This window comes from Leuciscus leuciscus (assembly GCF_965113295.1).
Source record: "Leuciscus leuciscus genome assembly, chromosome: 20".
NCBI classification, from domain to species: domain Eukaryota; kingdom Metazoa; phylum Chordata; class Actinopteri; order Cypriniformes; family Leuciscidae; genus Leuciscus; species Leuciscus leuciscus.
This window is the reverse complement of record NC_138744.1, coordinates 35421278-35444858: the sequence shown is the minus strand read 5'-3', so window position 1 is coordinate 35444858 and position 23581 is coordinate 35421278. Positions and strand designations below refer to the sequence as shown.

At 38.0% G+C, this 23581-nt stretch overlaps 1 protein-coding gene and 1 long non-coding RNA gene across 2 annotated transcripts in view; one reads left to right on the top strand and one right to left on the bottom strand.

The window, feature by feature from the left end:
* Positions 1–23581, bottom strand: part of LOC309483423 — a 309493-nt gene that overhangs the window by 65759 nt on the left and 220153 nt on the right. The window lies entirely within an intron of this gene.
* slc9a1a (solute carrier family 9 member A1a) overlaps positions 6087–23581 on the top strand; it is a 69459-nt gene continuing 51964 nt past the window's right edge. Inside the window, exon 1 of the mRNA XM_082149217.1 lies at positions 6087–7149. Within this exon, the coding sequence (XP_082005343.1) occupies positions 6885–7149 (265 nt within the window). The 5' untranslated portion in view covers positions 6087–6884. The remainder of the gene's footprint in view (positions 7150–23581) is intronic.

Below are 23581 nucleotides of genomic sequence, written 5' to 3'. Positions count from 1 at the left end.
ATATATATTCTGAAATGAGTTGGCCTGACATTACAATCCCCCTGTGATACTATAGACGTGCAAAACATTTCACAAATCTCATAACTGTCTTTAGAAGTTAGCTAATGTCACATGGCCATTTCTTCATTTCCTGTCGCTCACACACACACACACACACACACACCAGAAGACCTTTTAAAGACACACACATTTCTCCTGCATTCTCACGCCCCGAGGGTCCCGACTCAACCCTTCCCTGATCCTGTACAAAGAAGAATATTACAAAAATGCAACTGAGGCTTTAGTGCTCAACTATTTCATGTTTTTCTAAATATTTTTCGAACTAGAATCAGAGTCTTTCTAAAAACATTTTGTTTTATAATAATAATAATAATAATTCAGTTTTTCTCGATTGATTAAACACATTTCTTGAAACTATGCCTCGTATTCTCAAAACAGTGAACAAAAATCCACAACGTCTCACCCAGTTCCCCAAACATCCTATTTTCAGGTCAAAATGAAGCTCTACGCTCAAAACCATTCACTCTTGCTGAAAAACCAAACTTTGCCCTCAGACAGGACACTCAAGCCCTCACAAACACACACACTACAACATAGTCTTACACACTGGTGCAATAAATTCAAAACAACATTTCCAAAACTGGTAAGTTATGTTGCTTGTGGTTCTAGTTTGGCTGAACTCGTTGCCCAGACTCCCTCATACTCATGGACAAATACATGGGCAACTAGAGTGGCACTGCTTGTCTCTTTGGCCTTCCTCTTCCCCTTCCTCTTCCCCTTCCCCTTCCTCTTCTTCCTCCTCCTCCTGAACAATATTGAATGCTAATGCTTTATACATGACAACATGGTCTAGGCAATGAGAAATGAAGGGATTTGTGTGTAGAGTTTTGTAGTGACAATTCAACAAATCTGACTCATGTGTCAAAACAGGGAATAGTGTTTAAAGTTTAGGGAAATGGCTGTGCTTTCTGATAAATGGCATTATGGTTTTGAAATTTTAGTTCAAAAGCCTGGTTATAGTGTTTAAGCAATCGATTAAAATACGTCGCCAATGTATTAATTACAGGTCTCTGAGGAAGGAATAGATGATGATGTGAATCTCGCTTATTTCTTTGCATGTTTGTTTGGTTTTATTTTAGTAACACTGATTTATACACTTTAAAAAGTCTGCAAATAGGGCTCGATGTACTGTTAAATATGAAGGATAGGAATTATATCTTTTTTCTTCTTTTTTTTTTAAATACAGTTTTACCTGTATTTTGAATCATGCGTTGTGTTGTGTTGTGTTGTGTTTAAAGGGATAGTTCACTTTGAAATTAAATTTTGGTATGTTTTAGCTTACCTCAAGGGCATCCAAGATGTAGGTGTCTTTTTTTCCGCAGTAGTTTCAATTTTGATATTTTTAGGTCAAACCGTTCTTGTCTGTCAGTCATATAATGCAGGTCTATGGTCACGGTCTCAAACAGCACTGCGAAACCGTAACCAAGGCGACATCTAGTGTATATATCTATACCCGCCCGCGCTCTCAGATCACTTGGACGTGGCTGAGTTCAAGAGGTAAAAACGATATAAAAACTGTTCGTTTTCTCACACAAACCGCTCGTTTCGTGTCTTAGGCCATCAATGTGTACTTACGATGGGGAATTGTTTAATTTGGACGACGGGGAATTGTTTTAATTTGGACTCTGTGCTTGTGTTTTGAGACCGTGACCATAGACCTGCATTATATGACTGACAGACAAGAACGGTTTGACCTAAAAATATCAAAATTGAAACTACTGCGGAAAAAAAGACACCTACATCTTGGATGCCCTTGAGGTAAGCTAAAACATACCAAAAATTAATTTCAAAGTGAACTATTTTTTACAGTGTAGTTTGTGTTAATATTTTATATTATATTTTCTGTTTTCATTTTAACTTTCATTTTGAACTGCCATTTTAACTTTTAAGACTGTTTTTGTCTTCTTTTTGTCACTGCTTACACACATTTTTAAAACTTTGCCTCTTTTTTTCAAAACTTTTCACACAAATACAAGAATTGCACACACAAAATGCAAAATGCCTCACATCTCTTGCAAAATGAAGCACAAAATATCACAATCCAGCCTGATCTCATGAAAATGCGTCTCTATAGCACGCATTGTGTTTATCGTGCAATTAATATGCGAAAATGAGTTTTTCCGTGCATATGATACGCAGTTTTCACGTGCATTTGATACGCACTTTATTGCGGTTGTGAATACAGTATTGCACAGTCCGTAAAACCTATAATTTGACCTTTGACCTATTTATAGGCTTATTCTAAAGCCATGATTGGTTGGTGTTCAGTAAAGCGATGAGTGTTTGCACATGTGAGGAGTGTGTGTGAGTGTGTGTGTGAGGAGTGTATGTGAGGCTCTGATGAATTTCTGTGGAAATGTGATTGTGTTTGAAAAAGGAAATCAAGATAATTCCTGTTAGATTGTTGTGTGTGTTATAGATAATTGTGTGTTGTGGTTTGAAAAAAGTGTTTTATGAAATTGAAAACTGAGTCGAAGGCAAACAATTGCTGTATGGTTTTGCAGATTTAGTGTGTGGTTCTGGTGTTTGAGTGTCAAGTTTCAGGAATTGTGTGACAAGTAAGGATTTTATGTGTAAGCGGTTGAAAAAAACGGTATTATTTTTAATGTCTACATAGTTTTTAAGTTTTATTTTTTACTTTATTTCATTATAGATATATTGTATTACTTCAACTAAATAAAATTAGCTGAAGTTAAATGTTTTTATATATTTATTTTAGTTTATTTTATTTCAAATAATGAAAGTTTTTTTTATGGTTTTAGTTTGAGCAAAAATAACCCTAACCCTAACCTTAAAAAGTCGTTAACTATGTTCCAGTGTTCCTGTAATGTAAGGTTAGGATTGTTTGTCAGTCCTTTGACATGGATCGCAATGCAAGACCTTTTTAGTCTTTGAATTCAATGCAATAATCAAGTCACAAGAATAAACATGCATGCATTTAAGACTCAATAAAATCTGCCATGTTTTTCCTCTGACCTCTCCAGCTCGTGTCTATTCATTTTCTGTGTTTGATGCCGCTTGAAATCACAGTGAAACTATTTTAGCTCATGAAAAGCTCAAGCAGCCACAACAGAAAACAGACAATTGCAGGATACAGAGAAACCTCTTAATGTTAAAGTCAAGGCCCAAAGATCTGCCGGCTGACGGTTGAATACGAGGTCAGCTATTTCTGCCTGGCATTATATGCACTCTATAAAATGTTGGGTTGTTTTAACCCAATTTTGGGTCAAATATGAACAAACCCAAACATGTGGTTAAAAATGTAAAAATGTTTGTCCATAGTTGACCCAAATTTGGGTTGAAACAACCCAGCATTTTTAGTAAAATGTAAGTAAAAACTTTAATATTAAGATATTAAAATAAAACATCCGAACACAACTACAGTCGTGTGTTAGAAAATGTGTTAAATGTGTTTAATGTTCATGAAAAAATGTAATGCATATATATGTTAATTGTTTAAAAAAATCTATTTATGACATTATTTTTGAAAGCATCCTCACTTTACAGCATTTTAGGCATGCGTAAGTAAGTGTGTGTTTGTGTGTGTGTGTGTGTGTGTGTGTGTGTGTGTGTGTGTGTGTGTGTGTGTGTGTGTGTGTGTGTGTGTGTGTGTGTGTGTGTGTGTGTGTGTGTGTGTGTGTGTGTGTGTGTGTGTGTGTGTTTTGAGCTTTTCTCAGTAGCTTTGCAGGATGGCATTTTGGAAACGTTGCATTTCTTCTGAATTTAGTCTGTCTCAGTTTTTCTGTTTCTTCATGTAATGAATGAATGAATGTGTGTGTGTGTGTGTGTGTGTGTGTGTGTGTGTGTGTGTGTGTTCCCAGAAGTGACCAAAACCTGACAAAATCTCCAAAATCCTCCTTTAGGGACGTCCTCATTTGGTAAATAAATGAGTGTAAATGGGTTCCGTTTTTTATTTTATTTTTTTATTCCGGCGTGAAATATGACCTGTACTCGTTTTAGTAAGAATTACTGTTTGTTTGTGACCTTTTGCATCTTTCCTCTTCAGGTTTCTGTTCCCTGATCAGTATGTGCAGACATTAATTCTATTGTTTATTCATTCAGTCAGTCGTGTTTTCCATCTATCTTCAGGCAACACACAAATCACATTAGGGAAGATGTGACTGGTTTTGTCTGGACACGAGGATATCATGTTTCGGAATACAGTGAGTAAAGATATACGTAAGGGATAATAAACAGTCAGCTTATAATAACAGATTTTCTTTAAACAAATGGGTGGTTAATTGTATCTAATTATAATAAAACCGTGGCCAAACGATTCAGGTAAATGCATGATACAAACATTAGATCTTTTGTACACCAGTGAGTCATCCGAACTTCTCCTTCCTCATGATTATAGTTATCTGAGTTGTTTACTTGGTTCCACTTGTGGATAGTTGGATCATAAGTCATAAGAGGATTATGAAACTACCTGTTGGCCTCATTTGGCTGTTTTGGTGACTGTTAGTTCATGTGGTTTCATTTAAAAATACTTTTGTCTTATGCCATATGTCTTAGATTCAATAACAGTAATTTAGACACAAAATGCACTTTCCTGGCTGTGTGCCGAGCTGCATTGCAGATTTTTGGCTCTAACTCTCCTTCAGCTGAGAATGAAGGACAACCAGTTTCTGTGCAGTGAAACTGCAGTACAGACATGATGTACGGAGGGAGGGAACCACACAGATTCTTGGAAAGCAGCACAAGAAATGTTGTATGACTAACAAAAGATTAGGAGTGAACAATAAACCGTGACTTTGTTGAATTAACCGAATCATCCTGTCGAAGCAAGCAGGGTTGCCAGGTCTGCTTGACAATAATAACCCTTTTTTTTTTTTTTAAATAAGAGATTTTTAACATTATACATAATTAGATTTTTCTTGCACACTAAGGTATCAGCATAATAAAATAAAACAAAAACGAGTCTGATCATCATTAACCAGGTAATATCTAAAGTAAGCATGCTACCTAAATTCATTTAAACTGAGATACATTTTAGGGGTTGCTTGAGTAATATAATAGAAAAGTATACATTACTTAATTTTTTTTTTGCATTAAACATAACTTGTAACTGTTCTCTTTGCCATATAATGAAAGTGAAATGACAAAATGGCACCTTAAAACCAACCATCTGAAAGCTTTGTATGAGCAAAATTGTTATTTCGTGAAAGTTTTTCCCTTTGTACATCCATTCAAATAATATACATGCAAGGAATCACAACTATCACTTCTGTCTCGCCAGTTAACAATGCCATTCATTTTAAAACAACGGCAGAAGGCAAGGTTTCCTGTAATACAGACTTAAAGTTCTGTTTATTAATCATATAACGTTATAACTTGACTTCAGAAGTCAAAGGTCACGAATTCGGTCTATATGGAAAAGAGTGACACTAACGTATTTTAGTGTCCCATCGAAGAAGGACATTTCTACGGGTCTAAAACTGCATGAGTTGTGAGAAAATGCATAACTATTTTTTTATTTATTATTTATTTTTATTTGAGACGAATTCTATCCTTTAAGGGATAGTTGACTCAAAAAAATAAATAATGTGTCATTAATTACATTTCAAATCCATAAGACTTTAATTCATCTTCGGAGGCCATTGACAGCCCACATCTGATATGTCAGGTGATGTGAAGAAACACCAAAATTCAATCTGATCATCATATGAAGCGATCGTGTCTCTTTAGAAAATTCGGACTCAACTGCTCAATTCATAAGGATTAGTTTTACAATCTCTTTATGAACTTTTTAAAAGCGTCAAAGTGGTAGTTGAGTACCTGTCAATGGAGGGATAGAATGCCCTCAGATTTCATTTAAAAGATCTTAATTTGTGTTCCGAAGATGAACGAAAGACTTAATGACAGTAATGAGTAAATAATGACATAATTTTCATGTGTTTTGGGGGGTGAACTGTCCCTTTAAGGATTCCCCAGTTCGACGTGTCATGGCAACCCGGCGACCCTCCTCTCCACTGGGTGCCGCTGCAGGCCGAGAAAGAGACCCCTCCCTTCGACTTTTCGAAACCTGCCTAAAGGGTGTGTTTTTGGGGCTGTACGTATATTTGTTCTGCATCACGCACTGCAGACATGGGAAAAGGAGTCGGCGTGTGTGAGAAATGCTCAGTTGAATCGCTCAAGGACACTGAATAAGTTCTTTGAGGAGCGCTGAAATGCCCGCGTGACGCTATACCGCGAACACAGAAACGTCATTCGTAGTTAAAAGACTTTTCTTGTCATCCGTGATCGGGACAGGACCGCAGGTTGAGATGTTATCAGAAGAGCAAACCAGCAACATGAAGAAAACGTGACTGGAGGCTTTGGACTGTATCGATGAGGAGTGTTTTGGAGTTGTCATTGAGTGTCCTTTTTCATACAGTGTTTCTGAGGGGCTGATGGTGATGAGGATGAGGATGATGATGGAGGACGACATCATTTCTACCTTTTAGTGTAATGCTTTGAGGGAATCTACTAACACAAATCTATTTATCTGAGGATATATACCCGCATATGTTTCCTAGTTTATATGCAGGTAAATAGCCCACACACACACTCACACACACGTCTGTATTTCCTGGTTTTCTCTTCACCTGGAAGAGGGTGTTTTAAGTGCTTTATCCAAGAGTCCAGGAAGTAGGAAACCAAAGAGCCTTAAAGATTTAAGTCAATCCGAAGTCAGAAGATGATCCAGGAACTATCGAGAAGGTTAAAAAGGAACTTCACTATAAAGCTAGTTAGAGCATCGACAGATCTGGTCAGATAATATCGTGTTATTCGTGTATCTGGAGGAGCTTGATTCCTCTCATCTTCTGAAACGCACAACTGTCATGGAGATGAAGATGTTCATCGTTGTCCTGGGGCTCCTGGTGGGCAGTTTGATGCCCATCGGAGGGGCCGCCAGCTCTCCAGACACGAGCACCGATCACGGGATGTCCCACCCGGGAGATCACGGACTCCCGAAACACGGAGGCGATGGAAATCACACCAGTAACATCAAGAAAAACTTCCCGGTTCTGTCTTTTGATTATGACCACGTCCGGGTGCCCTTTGAGATCTCATTATGGGTTCTGCTGGCTTCCTTGATGAAATTGGGTGAGTATGTTTAGATTTCTATATTCAGTGTCATAATATTTGTGCGTGTGTATGACCTATGACCTGTGTGGTGACCTATAGCCTATAATATGTGGTGACCTCATCAGCCCAGAGAGACCCCTTAAAGGGTTAGTTCACCCAACAATTAAACATTCTGTCATTAATTACTCACACACTTGTTGTTCCAAACCTGTAAGACTTTCATTCATCTTCTGAACACAAAGGAAGATCTTTTTGATAAAAAAAGTCTACTCTTGTCCATTGACAGTCTACGCAACTACCACTTTCAAGCCCTAGAAAGGTAGTAAAGACATCATTAATCCATGTGACTCCAGTGGTGCAACCTCAATTTTATGAAGCGACGCGAGTGTTTTGTGCAAAAAACATAGCCTAGTTTACCTATTAAAATATTAATCTCCAATAAGCGTTCACAAGATTTTCACGTGTTGACGCGAGAGGAGACGTTATTTGAACATACGTCTGAGATTAATATTTTGTACATTGTGTTTTTTTTTGTTTTAAAAATCAATTTCATAGGATTAAACCACTGGAGTCTAGGGATGTAATGGTGATGAAGTGTTTTACAGTTAGTCGACGTGTGACAACGCCTGTAATACCTGTATCACCTGTACCGGTGGGGGATGTTGGAGTTTTTTCCTTTTTTTTCCACCGCGCTTTTAAATGGCTTGAGGTGCGTGTCCACTGGCTTTGAATTAGTTTTTTAAATTACCCTCTGCCCAGGGGAAGTTTCTTCTCTGTTCTCACGCTACTCCGTTTACCAGTGTAAATATTTCCTTTCCACACTGTGACCAAGTTGCTCAAATCTCTACACGCATCCCACTTTATGTGCACAGTCAACAGAACAGTGTTTCACTCTCGCTGCCAGCATAAAGTCTGGTCTAGATTGCAGTTTATCCTGACAACAACTGTCTGTGGGTTCCTGGGCAGTTTTACAGCATCAGTTTTTGTCTGTATTTATGCATGCATGCATCAGAGTGCTGATGGTGTGCCGTCTGAGACCAGAACAGTGCTGAACTGAGATTCTTACATGCTTGCCATCAGATGAAACCAATGGAAGCTTGTTTCCACCACAAAATAAAAAAATAAAAAAGGTAATTGCGATTTTTTAAAAATATTTTATTTTTATTTATTTTTTATCTCATAATTCTGACTTTTTTCATCAGAACTGTGTGATATAAACTCGCAATTGTGTGTGTTAATGTTAGAATTGCGATTATATAAACTATTAAAACTATTGCATTATAAAGTCAGAATTGCGAGATAAAAAGTCACTATTACTTTTTTTACATTTTGTCTCTGACCCAAGTGTACGTACTGCACTGGTTCTGCTTGATTTGGGGTGGGTATATATGGTTTATTAAAGTTTATTGATTATGATTTGACTTTTCTAACTTTAGTTAGTGTGTAATGTTGCTGTTTGAGCATAAACAACATCTGCAAAGTTACAACGCTCAAAGTTCAAAGCAAAGGGAGATATTTGCTTTTAAAGAAATCGCTTTTTAAGGACGACAACAAACGGCTGGTAGGGACTACACTAGTGTTGTCACGATACCAAAATTATTGTTTCGATACCGATACCAAGTCAAGTATTGCGATTTCGATACTTTTCCTGAAAAGGGAGAAACACTCTCAAATATCATTGCTGTGCTTTATTTTAAAACCGGGACAACATTCTAATCATATAACACACTAATAAATGAACATATGAACAGCAGATATATTAAACATTTGAACAAAATATGAAATATAAAAATATAAAAAATAAATTAGAGCAATGACATTCAAGGTAAAATTTTTTATAAATTTAGCAGCATTATCTCATTTATCATAAGAAACATAAGAGCTTTATCTTGATTCTGAACTTTGAATAAAAATATGAACAGCGATTATATTAAACAATGTTTAATATTGGTAACATATGATAAGCCTCATTGGTGATATATTTGACATGTGGGGAGAGAGTTGTGGAAGGCCTATACTTCATGTTAAACATAAATATATAGCAATAGCAGCAAAGACAACGTCGGCAATGTTGACGGCAAAATAGGCTACAGAATACATTTATATTGTATTTATGTCAAAACTTTCAAACATCAAAATGTCATTTATTAATATGTATTCGTGTCAAAATGACATAGAAACATCTTTTCCTATTCTATTTTGCCTGGAAACGCTTCCAACACGCTTGCGTGTCGCGTGAAAAATAGGCGTCGGTTCTATTTCTAGCATGCACACGTTTTCCGCGCGTCTCGAGCTGCGCCCAGACGCGTGTGTCACGCAGGCAGTTAACATGGGAGCCGAAATAAAAACGGACACGACACGCAGTCAGTGTGTCGCCGGCATTACAAATCTGGAAGGCGGTCTTTCTTAGAAGTATCGATACTAATAAATTAAGGAATCGTGACGTTTTTCATTTCCGATTTACTTTTGAAGTATCGGTTCACCGTGCAACAGAGAAAGGTAGGCAACGTACTTCCATATGTCACTCCTCGCGTCATCTATTTCTACGAGTCGTGGACCACTTGTGCTCGGACATGCAGCCATCTCGCTGTAGTGTTTTTTCACATGACACTGACAGCGGCAGGTTCTTTGCTGCGTGCGTCAGGAAAAAAACACAGACGTCCATATGGGAGGCGTTTTTTTTTTTTTTTTTTGAGTATCGATACTGATAAATTTAGGTATCGTGACGTTTTTAATTTCCGAGTATCGCGATACTTTTGAAGTATCGGTACACCGTGCAACACTAGACTACACCACATTCCTCCCGGGTTAGTGACATCACCAACCCTAGAATTTACATAAACCCCGCCCCCTGAACACGATTTATAGATTATCAAGACAGAATATGCTAATCAATGAGTAGAAGATAACTACACATAAGATACATAAATTCATCAACTAACCATTCAGAAATGTCCTGTTGCTTCTACATGTTGTCACTTCTTCTTGAGTCTCTCCATCATTGTCTGAATCCGGTTTGAACATAAAAGGCTAAAAGTTTTTGACATTTTCAGCGCATGTCTGTGTGAATGCAAGCTGTTAAAGCTCCGCCCCCTGTGCCGGGAGCAGCAGCTCATTTGCATTTAAAGGAACAGACACAAAACGGTGCGTTTTTGCTCACCCTCAAAAATTGACAATTTTAACATGCTATATAAAAATATCTGTGGGGTATTTTGAGCTAAAACTTCACACACACACTCTGGGGACATCAAAGACTTATTTTACATCTTGAGAAATGGCATCATACCACCCCTTTAAATAATGTTTTACTTCCCGAGTGAGTTATTATGGATGGGGAAGCGAGTTGTGCATAAGGTGGCGATTGTTGTCGAAGGTTTGAGTGTAAATGGAAAATCATTATGTTTTGGGGAAATACCGCAGTCGTATGATGTGCGAGGAGAGGAACATGTTGGCGAAGAGGGAAGATGAGGTCAGGTATGTGCCAATGCTGAGTCCTTCCTGTTTCAGAAGAGCGTGTGTGTGTGAGTGAGAGGTTATTTGACATGACAGTTTTAGCTTCCTGACACACACACTCTCCTCGCAGGAGTCTGAAGCGTTCTGCTCTTCAGCCGCAGTGTTGTTTTAGGGACATCTCAATTCTCATTCTCAGCAGGAGCGCATTTACATTGTGAGGCATCTTGAGCTGCACGATTCTGGGAAAATTTTAAATAGAGATCACGATTTTCCCATGATTCCGAACAGACAAACAAAATAGCAAGTGATTTACTAGAGGTTCGACAAAATTTTAAATGCTTCAGTCAATTTAAAAACGTTGCATTAATTTAAATGAATAGGCCTAATACTTTTTTTTTTTTTATTGGTTTGCTTATATGATTCAATGACTCACTCATAATTACTTGTTTCATTACTGGATGAGTCAACCAAGCACATCTGTCAATCATAAATGAATCCAGAAGACTCAACTATAGCATGAGTTCTGAAGTCATATAGGTTTATTATGTGTGGACGAGACACAAATTTATACAATTATTCACTCATAAGAATTTTAGTGGCTACTTTTTCACTGGATGTTAAAGCAAATTTAACTTTGATTTATTTATTTAAAGAATTTTCTCTCAGATCTTCTCAGAACAGTTCATACTAGTGAACACATCTGTCAATCATACATTAGTCAGAGGAATCAAGCATATTATATTGTATATTCTTCAGAAGTCATGCTACAGGTTTATGTGAGGAAGAGACATTTAAGTCATTATTCACTGATATGATTAAAGGTGAAATTTTCACTGGCTGTTAGAGCAAATTGGACTTTATTAATTTAGAAGAATCCTTTCCCAGATTTTTTTCTGTACAACAATTCATAGTGAGCACATCTGTCAATCAAAAATTAGTCCAGAAGTTTCATGCACTACATTATATAGTATAATGTTAGACTTATAAAGTCAAATATATAGGTTTATGTGAAGAAGTTAATGTGATTTTTATTTTTTTTATTTTTTTTTTTTTTTTTTTACTTGTCCTGGCTACATGGCTACATTTTTATTGCGTGTTAGAGCAAATATATGTATGTATTTTGAGTAGCAGAAAATTTTATTTTGTTTTAATTTTTTTGTAAGCCAATATATTTTTTTAAGTACATACATTCAAATTACATTTATATTCAGTGCATTTAACTGTTGTCCTACCATAATCTTTCACTATGTTTTAGTTAGACCCTGGATCCTTATAAGGGCATGGGGAATTAAAGCAGCACATAAAGAGTGAAACACATAACACCTAAAACACAACAAGGTGACAGACAGACAACGGAAGGAAATGAGACTGCACAATATCAGGGCCGAAAAAAATGTACAGTTGACAGACGCTGGGATGTATTAGGGTAGATCGATTAGTGATTTACATTAGGTGGTCACAATTACGTTGTTAAAAGGGGTTGGAAAACATGTTATGCATAAGTGTAGATAGTGTATGCCTATTTTTTATGTGTAAAGTGATAGCTGCAGAAAAAAAAAGAAAAAAAAAAGCCCTATATAAATAACGTAAAAGAGATAGGAAGAGTGTGATATTACAACGCGTAGAAGAGAGGTGTATGTCTGGTAATGTACTTGGTTTGTAGTTAGGTTTTTGTTAAATTTAGAAATGTTAGAAAAGAAGACCAGGTGTCTTCAAATGCTGACATTTTCTTTCCTCTGTTTTCATTATGTTTTTCCATAGAAATATATTCTCAAATTAAATTAATCCAATGATTAATATTGCAAATTTTCTTAGATTTCGAATTTTGGAGGACTACTTTCTTAGCAAGAACTAGAGAAATGAGCAACGGATTCCGGAATTTTTGCGGGATGTGGATTTCAGAGATGTCACCAAGGAGACAGAGTGTTGGAGACGATGGGATTCTGTAGTTCAGGATGGTAGACAGTGTCTCAGTAAACTGGTTGACAGAGCCACATGGCATGTAAATAGTCATCTGTACTACCTAAAGTGAACACATGCTTGTGTTCACTAGGCCCATTTTGAACATTTTACTTTGGGTGATGTGAGTTCTATTGAGTATCAGACTGAATTTGCCTAAACCCTTTGGTTTTTCTCTTGACTTTCTTCTCGGTTTGGCTGTATTGGCTCCTGTCCTCTGCTTGTCGGCTGTAGCTTTGGCCATTCCTAGTGTTTACATCACAGGCCATCTCTCCAAATGCACTGGCGCCTCTGCAAGGGTTAACATTAATGTTTCAGAGTCTGTTACTTCATTATTAATAAATGCTCATCATGGGGAGTGAGTGCCAGGTCTCACGTCTTGAAGACAGCGAGTAGTGAACACAATATGGCCTGATTTATAGCTCACGCTCAGGGCTAATTGGCATGGCTGAAATTGAAAGCGAACCGATAGAAAGGTGATGTTTAGATGAATTAATCAGAACAATTTAAATGAGATCCGCAGGGTTTGAATGCATTAATTGCTCTGGTGTTGTGTCGATTGTTTAGCAAAGAAGGAATTCAAGTCTTTCAGGAGACCATTTTCAATTCTTTGTCTACAATGACTGGAAAAGCAGCCATTTCTGCATTTCTTTTGGTTAAAACTGTTTACAGCCACTCGTGGTTATCTGATAGTTGGTCCATTGTTAATTCTGTTTTCTCATTTGCATTCTTTCATCGATTCTTACATGCTACCTCTAAAGTGATCTGTGTGAACTGTGACCTCGGGCTGTGAAACTGGTTTGGGCTGTGGTGTAAGTGTCTGCTTATATTAGTCTTTCCACCAGACCAGTGTCACCCACTGTTAACTCTCGTTAGTTTGATCAAATGATTAGGGCTCAGACAGGATAGAGATCCGGCCTGACCAGTGGGATTACAATAGAGATTTTAGATTTAGATTAAAACGAATACGTTTGAATAAAGCTGTGAACGCTGCCATCTGAACCCTGGTGCCATCAAACAAGCGGGCCGAGACGCTGAAAAGATGAGTCTCAGTTCGCTTCCAAACAAACTGATGCGGTTCGAATTAAATATGAACACAACACAGACCAAAGAAATGTAAACGAACCAAAAACAGGACATGATGCGACCCTAAAAAGGACAGAATTCTCAATCACACCTGTTTTTTCTCGTCATAGTCGTGATGTTGCCCATCACAGTTCAGTCAGATCCACGTCTCCTCGCAGCAGATCTTGGTTTGTGTGTGTGACGGAGGGATTCCTGACGCTGTTTTGACTCCTTTACACGTTTTATAAGCTCTTCACGAGTTCTGAGCTGGTCTAAATACCATCATATGTCGGCTACGCACATACAGCGAGCGCAGTTAGCCCAGAACACAGCGTAGTTGTGGATATTCGGTAAGTTCCGTTGCAAAATATACGTCATAAAAGCCTTTTTTCTTGTTTTGTATCTTTAGGGTCAGTGTTAAAAATGACAGTGTGAGTGCAAGTGAACTAGGGGTTGAACCGATTAGTCGACTAGTCGACCTTAATGCAATGCCGTGACGCTTTAAGCTTGACGTCGACTAGTCGCGTTGATCATGTGACACTATGATTGTCACCATCAAGTGTGTGGAAATACTTCACTAAAGATGAAGCTTGTAAAAATGTCACTTGGAAAGTAAGTCTGTCCTGAAGTACAACAAAAGTACAAGTGCAATGCACACTCATCTGAAAAGGCATCCGCTAATGTTAAGTGAGGAATGCAAATCATCTCGACAGCAGTAAATTTACCCTTCGCAGGGAGTTTGATTGACAGGCGATCTGACCAATCATAATCCGCCGAATCCGCCATTTCTGTCCAACAAAGCAGTCAGGAGAGTTAGTAGATTGACGTTGGATGATTTGAACTTGAATAACGGAGTGTACTGACGTCTTTCTGCAGTTAAAACAACATTCCTTCTTATGTATATTCATGTTTATTTGATGCTATAAATTAACTAGAAGGAAGAGATGATCGGTTCACGAGCAGCTTTAAGAGGCTCTACAGCGATCTGTCACGATACATTAAAGAGCCACAAAACGGTATTTATTGTTTAAATTTCTTTTTTAAAATGACCAAATATGAAAGTTGAGACTTTGTTTACATATTAAAAGTAACCTGCTCTGTCCTGTCTGTCAGCACGTTGTCAGTGTCCTCTCTGCTCCACGATGTATATTTCACTGTGTCGGACATAGCAACAGTAACTAAAGGGGGAGGGTCTTTGCGAACGGTCAATTAGAAACTTCACTAAACATGCAAACCATGATCGAAAAGTAAAAACTGTGAATGAGCAGGACTGTGACAGTGAGTAGGCTTACTTACAGCCCATCTTGCATAAATGGCATTGTTATGCCAACATAATGCATCACTAAAAAATGTTTGCACTAAAACGGGAGTTATTGTTGCTTTACCGTTAAGTTGCAACATATTATGAACTGTCTGTCAGCATCTGTATCATTTTCTGCTAATAAATTGCAAATTGGGGCATGTTGCAAAGCAGTCCCATCTCTTGTGTTTTTATGAATGACGTGAGTGACTAGTCAACGTCGACTCGACTTTGATGTCATAACAGTCGTTCAACCCCTAAAGTGAACCAGGACTAAAAGCGTTTTGTTTCTTTTTTTTCGGACCAAAAGAACACACACCCTAGGGCAGTGGTTCCCAACCTTTTCTTTGTCTGAGACCCCCTTTTTCCCAAGAAAATATTTTAGGGCCCCCCTTCACATTTAATGATATTTTCGCTCTTGTAAGCTTGCAGCAAGGATGACAAAATATGTTGTTTTCAAACAAACGGTATGTTTACTATAAACAGATATGTTTATGCACAAATAATAGCCTATAATATTGAAAATACAATAACAAAAACATTAGTAGGCCCTTTGTAATTTAAAAACGTAAGCCTAGGAGTAGCCTATACATTTGCCCTATTTTAAATGCAATAACAAAAATATCAGTATTCACACTTGTGTGTAGGTAAAAAAAGAATGAATATAGGCTATTACTAAATGACTTCTGTCTGGGGCCTCAATACTTGCATGTTATTTGTGAGGCTTTATCAATGTGAGGCTTTATTTTTTAGGCTTTTGGCGCTATAGCGAGCGATAATAAACTTGCGTTTATTAACAGAATAATGCGTCTTTCGGAAGAACATTGTTGCCGGAACTACTTCTCTCTCTGTGTGCGTCTATGACGAGTCACGCAGGTACTGGGCTACTCCGCAGCGGCAGCGATCCGAACCAGGGTAAAATAGTCCCAATGTAATCACTTATTATAGGTGTACCATAGTGATTCAGGATAAGACAAAAACACGGTTTGGAAAATGGATTCATGATGAATTCGCTCATTATATACATTTTGAACAGAAAAAAGTTAAGGACTTTAATGCAAATTGCTCAAAACTTTTCAAAATATGACGCAACCCCCCACAGAGCTCGCTGAGGCCCCTTTTGTGGGCCGCGACCCCCCTGTTGGGAACCGATGCCCTAGGCCTAGGGAATCTCAGACCTCAACAACTGTAAAGCATCGGCTGATTGAATGTTCCCTCTGTTTGGCTTTGGCGGGGACTTATTAATCATTAATTGGTATTCTGTGTTTGATCTTATCAGCATTAAAGGCAACCAATTATGTGAACCTTGCCTTTGACACAGCTCTTATGCCATGGTGATTTTTTTTATTTTAATGTAGCCTTCCTTGTAAGTACTAGAGATGTCACGGTGAGGACATTTTTCCACCGGTATATAAACTTGCAACAACACCAGTTATTAATGATAACGGTAATCACTTTTGAATGCATGCTCGCTTCACTTTCACTCGAATTCATCATCACCAGGAATCCTGTGTAACACCTGTAACACAGACTATCCCAGCAAGCCCAGTAAATACCGTAGTATAAGAATCTTGATCATTCGGTTCCATGTTGTATCAAAATGCCTTAACATTATTATGCTTTTTCAAAAGTATTTCATTAGTCCATTCCACATTTGGCTCTTTTCACAGAATACTTAGGGGCGTTTACAAATACAGCAATTGAAACAATTTTTTTTTTACATTAAAGTAAAATTTTATGTATAAAAGTTTGGGTCCAGAAATATAATTTTAAAGAAGTTTAATACTTTTATTCAGCAATGACTCATTGATCAAAAGTGGCAGTAAAGTCATTTATAATGGTATAAAAGATCTTTATTTCATAGAGATTTCTTATGCTGTTCTTTTGAACCTTATGTTCATCAGTGAATCCTCAAAGTTTTCAAACATTGATAATAATAGAAATGTTTCTTGAGCAGCAAATCATCATATTAGAATGATTTCTGAAGGATCATGTGATCACGACTGGAGTAATGATGCTGAAAATTCATCTTTGATCACAGGACTAAATTACACTGTACAATACATTCACATAGAAAACATGTGAACTTATTTTAATATTGTTCAATATTACTGTTTTTTTATTTGTTTTTTGATCAGAAAAATGAAGCCTTTGTGAGCATAAGAGACTTTTTCATAAACATTAAAAATCTTACAGACACCAAACTTTTGTGTGTATACTATTTTTATGCTCCTTTTTTTTTTTTTTTTTTGGTTTAATGATTAGGCCTCAGTATTTTTCCACTGCTTGTTTCTTGATTAATAACATGCAGATAGTCACCTGGCAGCCAGTCCCAGTCTCTCACTGAGAAGATGCTGGTTTTTCCCTAGACAGGCTGTTCACTTGCGACCAGGATCGATATGACTCATTGGCACAGCAGTTACAAGCACCTTTACTGACCCTGTAATCAGAGGAGCGTAACACACAACAGAGTCTTCTCATTTGCATATCTTGTACGTTTACCCCTCTGATTTACATGCCAGATGTTTGTTTATCATGTTCCGTGAAATTTGACTGACTGCTCCAACATCTCAGGCTTAATGCGATGAACAAAACATATGCTTGTTTGTCTCCAAATTTGATAGTTTGTATTGATGTTTGAGATGCAGAGATGCATGCAGTTCTTTGCAACTCTCATGTGCAAGTAAATGATAAAACAAAATGTCTACATGTTGGCACATTTCTACCATTGCACAATGCATAGATCTCGTCCTAGCCCGAGACTCTAAAGGTTCCTGTGCAGGTAGAAGAGATCTGACATGCTCAGTATATCCCTGGGGGTTTGGTGTCCCTAGTCTTCTGCCAGGCTGCTCCCATTATAACATTCCCCACAGGCAGCCATGTGTTTCACTGCAGATGAATGCCTGGCGACGAGAACGGCCTGCAGACTTCACTGTGCCCTTGAGAGCATTCTGGGTAAATCTCCTGCAGCGAGACACACTAACCATTAGGGCTGGGACGATACACCTATCTCCCGATTCGATACTATCACAATACTTGGGTGCCGATACGATATGTATTGCGTTTTTTCTTTTTAAGAATTGCGATTCTACAAGTATTGTGATTTCTATATTGCACATTTTTTTTTAACACTAGACCATCGGTAAAAGTTAAATTATACACTTATACAGACTGTACATGTATAATGTATACATGAGTCATATTTACAAAAACAAATCTTCACATCTTTCTGACTTTTTAATTTTAGAAGCATCATACAATACTACATTCTCTTTAATAAATGATTCAATAACAAATACGTTTTTAAGTCACTTGTCGCCACCTAGTGGTGAAACGATGTAATCGATAAATGCGTTATTTTAAGCACCAAGTTTCTATCAAAAGCTGATTTTGATCGCTATCGTAGACATCAGTGTTCATATTTGAACTTTAAACTTTTATCCAAGTGCTTCTATGATAATTTTAACTATTGCATCACAGAAATAATGAACTACGAGGTTGAAAAGACTGAAGCTGTTTCATGACGACTCTCTCCGGGTCAGCGCCAACACAACTTTGAATGTTGCTATGATTTTGTCAAAGTTTAATAGACAGATGAATTGAAAGATCGCGTGGGTGTTTGAATCGAGATCACAGTCTTTTAAAGATGAATCGTGCAGCTCTATTGTCTTATCTCTCTCAGCATATGTTCTCAGCATCTCTTCCACGCGTCACTCAACACTCATAGATAACGACACATTTCATCCTCTGTTGGAACGAAAGTGGCTAACTTCTGTCAGCCTCATCTAAAAGCAAGGACAAAAATAAAGCATTTGAATTAATATCAATTCTGGAAGAATTTTTTTATATTTTAGAATCGTAAAAAAAACACACACACACAAAAAAAACCCAATAATCGATTTGTTTTATTTTTATTTTCTCCCAGCCCTACTAACCAGGCCGAAGACAGAGATTGACTTAGGACAGTCATGTAGATTTTCAAATCAAAAAGTAATCAAAAAGTTTTGGTTGGTGAAAATGGCACCATAAAAGTTTGGGTTCTCAACTGTGGCCCTCGAGATCCAGCCCGAATCAAGCACACCCGAACAAGCTAATCAAGGTCTTCCGGATCAGGAAGTTACAGGCGGGAGTGAAACTCTTCAGGACAATGGACCTTGAGGGCCAGAGTTGAGAACCGCCCTACTGTAGAGTTTCACTTAAAGGTGAACTAAGTAACTTTTTTTACCTTAACTGAACAGCTTCGGAGTCATTGGAATGGTTATATTACTTATTTCGGGTTGAATGGTGGTCGTTTCGCACCCCCCTGGTGCCCGTGAGCGGAAAATACGCACTTGCAACTTTCGTTGGCAAATCTCCAGGCAGAATGACCGTTGGAGGGGATTTTCAAACTGGTGTCATCAGAGAAGGAAAGCCATTTACAGATCTGATTATGAAGATCATTTTTTCTTCTTCTGTGGATTAAAATGCATGGCTGGATTGTTAGCACACATTACTAGTCTTGTTGTAAACAAAGTAAATAGGGGCAATTTTGATTTAATGCCAACTTTAAGCAAATAAAGTTAAAAATTGTATGCACACAATCCCCCTCCCTTCCCTTTTGAAATTATTCATGTACTGTAAAATCTCATTATTCACCGCTGTGATAAAGAAAAAAAAGAAAATTAAGTAGCATTTGTTGTACATTCTTTTTTTATTTAGGCATATTTAAATAAAAAATATTGATTTGCAGTCACAAAAAAAAAAATCACCATTTAAGAATAATGGAAAATAAGTACATGCATATACATAGATAGATAGTGAAACATTTATGAAGTAAAATATTCTGATCAATCCAGTTGTTAATTCACATGGAATTGTAAAAGAAAGAAAAAGAAAAACTCTAAATTGTCTGTAAAATAGGTTTTGCTTTCTTTATACATCAATTATTTAATTTCCAATTTTGTATTCTTTTCATTTTCTTTTGGTCTTCATGAGATTCACTCATTAATGCATTCATTTATTTATTTGAGTGCTGGTGTTTTAATTGCTTAAACACAAAACCTTCAGTGTTTTTACCTTGGTTAGGGGGTTTAGTGTCATGCAAACAATGAACCACAGTAAAGAAATATGGGATTCCAGCAGAGACCACACACACACACACACACACACACACACACACACACACACACACACACACACACACACACACACACACACACACACACACACACCCACCCTCTAATGCCTCTCTGTCAGGCTAAAGCAAGACTGGCCGACCCACCTGATCAGTTTGGTGGGGAGGAATAGCTTGTTGATGCTCTTCTGCGGGTCTGAATGAACAACACCCCGTAGATGACACACATCTGACAGCCAGACTTTTTAAAAGTAAAGTAAATGATGTACAGTAATCCTGCCCACTTACAGCTGCACACATATGCAGACATACATGAAACATGATACAGCGAAATCTTCCCAGATGACACTTTTCCGCCGCCACAAGGTATATATCGTCATGCTTTCTCTCGCCTGACGGTGCTTTAGCTGTTACTGATGGGTAATTTAACATTCTGTACGTGTCCATCTCCAGTGGATGGCAGAGGCAGTCGTGATGACTTTGCTGCTTGTAATTAAGGGCTGTCAGGACCATTCTCTCTAACGCCGGCAATTTATCGCAGTTTAATGTTCCCTAAAGGACTTTCTAGAGGCATGAAAATGCTTATAAAATCACACATTTAAATGTGCACTGTATCATTATAGCTCCTTTCACACAGCGCGTTGATCCCGGGAAATTGCCGTAAAATTGCTAGAGTGCCTTCTGTGTGAATGCAAACACGTCCCAGGATTGATGCCGGGATCGATGCCGGGATGGGGACCTAGTAACATTGCCGGGACCAGTCCCGGAACGCACCCTGTGTGAACAAAATGCCAATGCCGTAAGGGGTATTTATTTTGTTGCTCTTAGAAGAAAGTTTGTGTTCGTCACTAACAAAGAAAGAACGAAAAAACGTGTGCAAACTAGAATGAAGCCGAGACCAGGAGCTCCTTACTATCCGCGCTGGAGCTGGGAGCTGAGAGCGTTCGCCAGCTTTGTGGAACGGTATGCTGGGTAGACACCAAAAGATTTTTTACATCTTATAAGATTTTCAAAATGTGATAGACCACAAACATGAGGACAAAAAATCCTAGATTTAAGCGTTTTGCTCCTATAAGTGTGTGTGGTGTGCCATGATGTGACAAAGACAGCACACCACACACAAACAGATTTTCATCCAGAGTCTTGACTGTGAACACAGGAAATCTCGCAAGATCTCGCAAGACTTCAGAATAAGCATGGTGGACGATATGCAGGAAGAAATTGCGATGATAGTGTTTGGAATGATTTTGTTGGAACAACAATACTTGAAAAGCTGATCCTCCATTTCTGCTGTCCACATCAATTTCACTTCGTGCTGCGCCATGACTGCGTTTGTTATGCCTCCGTCTTCCTTCATCTCGCTTTCTGGTTGGATATTATTTCCTTTCACGTGATAATCTCCAGAGCGTGCGCACGTTTGTCCTCGGGGTTCCCCCCACACATCAGGATTTCTGATCGTAAATATTCAACATGATTTGCGATTGGGGCGGCTCCGACGTTCTTCCGAGCAGGTTCGGACACTCTTAACACACCTCACACCAAGGGAAAATCTGATAAGATAATCTGTAGAACCATCAAGATAATCGGGACATAGCTAGGATTGTCGGAAGAGGGGAAACCGGCCGAAAATCAGCCCGATTATCTTTTGGTGTGTACCCAGCATTAGTGTACGACCGAATCCGGAAAACAATACTCGAGCGTGGTTTCTCGAGATCGAAAGCGCAGATCATTCGTAAACTTAAGACGCGGCGTAAGAAAATCCACCAAGTGCACGACTACAATGAGCCGTAGCGGAAGATTAGACTCGCCTTTCTACAACACATCTTGACGTCACGTGTCTTTACGGGATGTGTGTGAACGCACTCACTGATTCCGGAAAATCACTGGCAAAGTCAAACGATCCCGGGACACATTATCCGTGTATTTCCCGGGATCTCTGTGTGAAAGGGGCTTATAACACTTTGTACAGTAGATTATCATGCAAATTATGCATTTGAGTCTAAAATTCTACACAAGCACAAGAATGCAAATGCTGCTTATTCTTTAACACTTTCACATCCTTTACGTAAGGAATAATTGACGCCAGTCCATTGAATTATTAGAAAATAATGTACACACCCGAGGTGGTAATGCGGCCACAACGCCGAACAGAGTGGCTGTTACACCTCCTAGTGTTGTCACGATACCAAAATTATTGTTTCGATACCGATACCAAGTCAAGAATTGCGATTTCGATACTCTTTCTATACTTTTCCTGAAAAGGAGAAACACTCTCAAATATCATTGCTGTGCTTTATTTTAAAACCGGGACAACATTCTAATCATATAACACACTAATAAGTGAACATATGAACAGCAGATATATTAAACATTTGAACAAAATATGAAATATAAAAATATAAAAAATAAATTAGAGCAATGACATTCAAGGTAAAAAAAAAAAAAAAAAATTTTTAGCAGCATTATCTCAGTTATCATAAGAAACATAAGAGTTACCGGTAATAACTTTATCTTGATTCTGAACTTTGAATAAAAATATGAACAGTCAGCGATTATATTAAACAATGTTTAATATTGGTAACATATGATAAGCCTCATTGGTGATATATTTGACATATGGGGAGAGAGTTGTGGAAGGCCTATACTTCATGTTAAACATAAATATACAGCAGCAAAGACAACGTCGGCGGTGTTGATGGCAAAATAGGCTACAGAATATTTCGTTCTGTATTGACAGGTGCAGTTTTTGAAAATCGATAATATTTTTTTTAATTACATTATATCTGCATTTATGTCAAAACCTGAGACTTTCAAACATCAAAATGTCATTTATTAATATGTATTCGTGTCAAAATGACATAGAAACATCTTTTCCTATTCTATTTTGCCTGGAAACGCTTCCAACACGCTTGCGTGTCGCGTGAAAAATAGGCGTCGGTTCTACTTCTAGCATGCACGCGTTTTCCGCGCGGCTCGGGCGCGCGTGTCACGCAGGCAGTGTGCTAGCTCTAACCTGTTGTTAACATGGGAGCCGAAATAAAAACGGACACGCCACGCAGCTGAGACGCTCACGGCCTCACGCCACGCATCCAGTGTGTCGCCGGCCTTACAAATCTGGAACGCGGTCATTCTTATAAGTATCGATACTAATAAATTTAGGAATCGTGACGTTTTTCATTTCCGAGAATCGCGATACTTTTGAAGTATCGGTGCACCGTGCAACACTAACCTCAGGTGTGCATTACTTTTAAATAATACAATCAAAGTCAATTCCGCTTATACTACGGTTACCACACCTCAAGACATTTGTTTGGTTTTTGTACTTAAAAGCTCTTATGTGTAGGACTAATTTCTTACGCATCTCATCCCACGCCTCCGTTGCTAATTCCATTAGAGCTAGTCATTTTAGAGCTAGCAATGGAGGCTTCAGCCACTGATAGCAGTCTAATGCAGTTATTAATACAGTTATTAGGGAAAGAGAAAGAGATTAAGCGTTTTTACCTGAGTCTGTGTGTCTCTCAACAGTGCTCTAATAGTGAAACTGTAAGTGTATCTGCTTC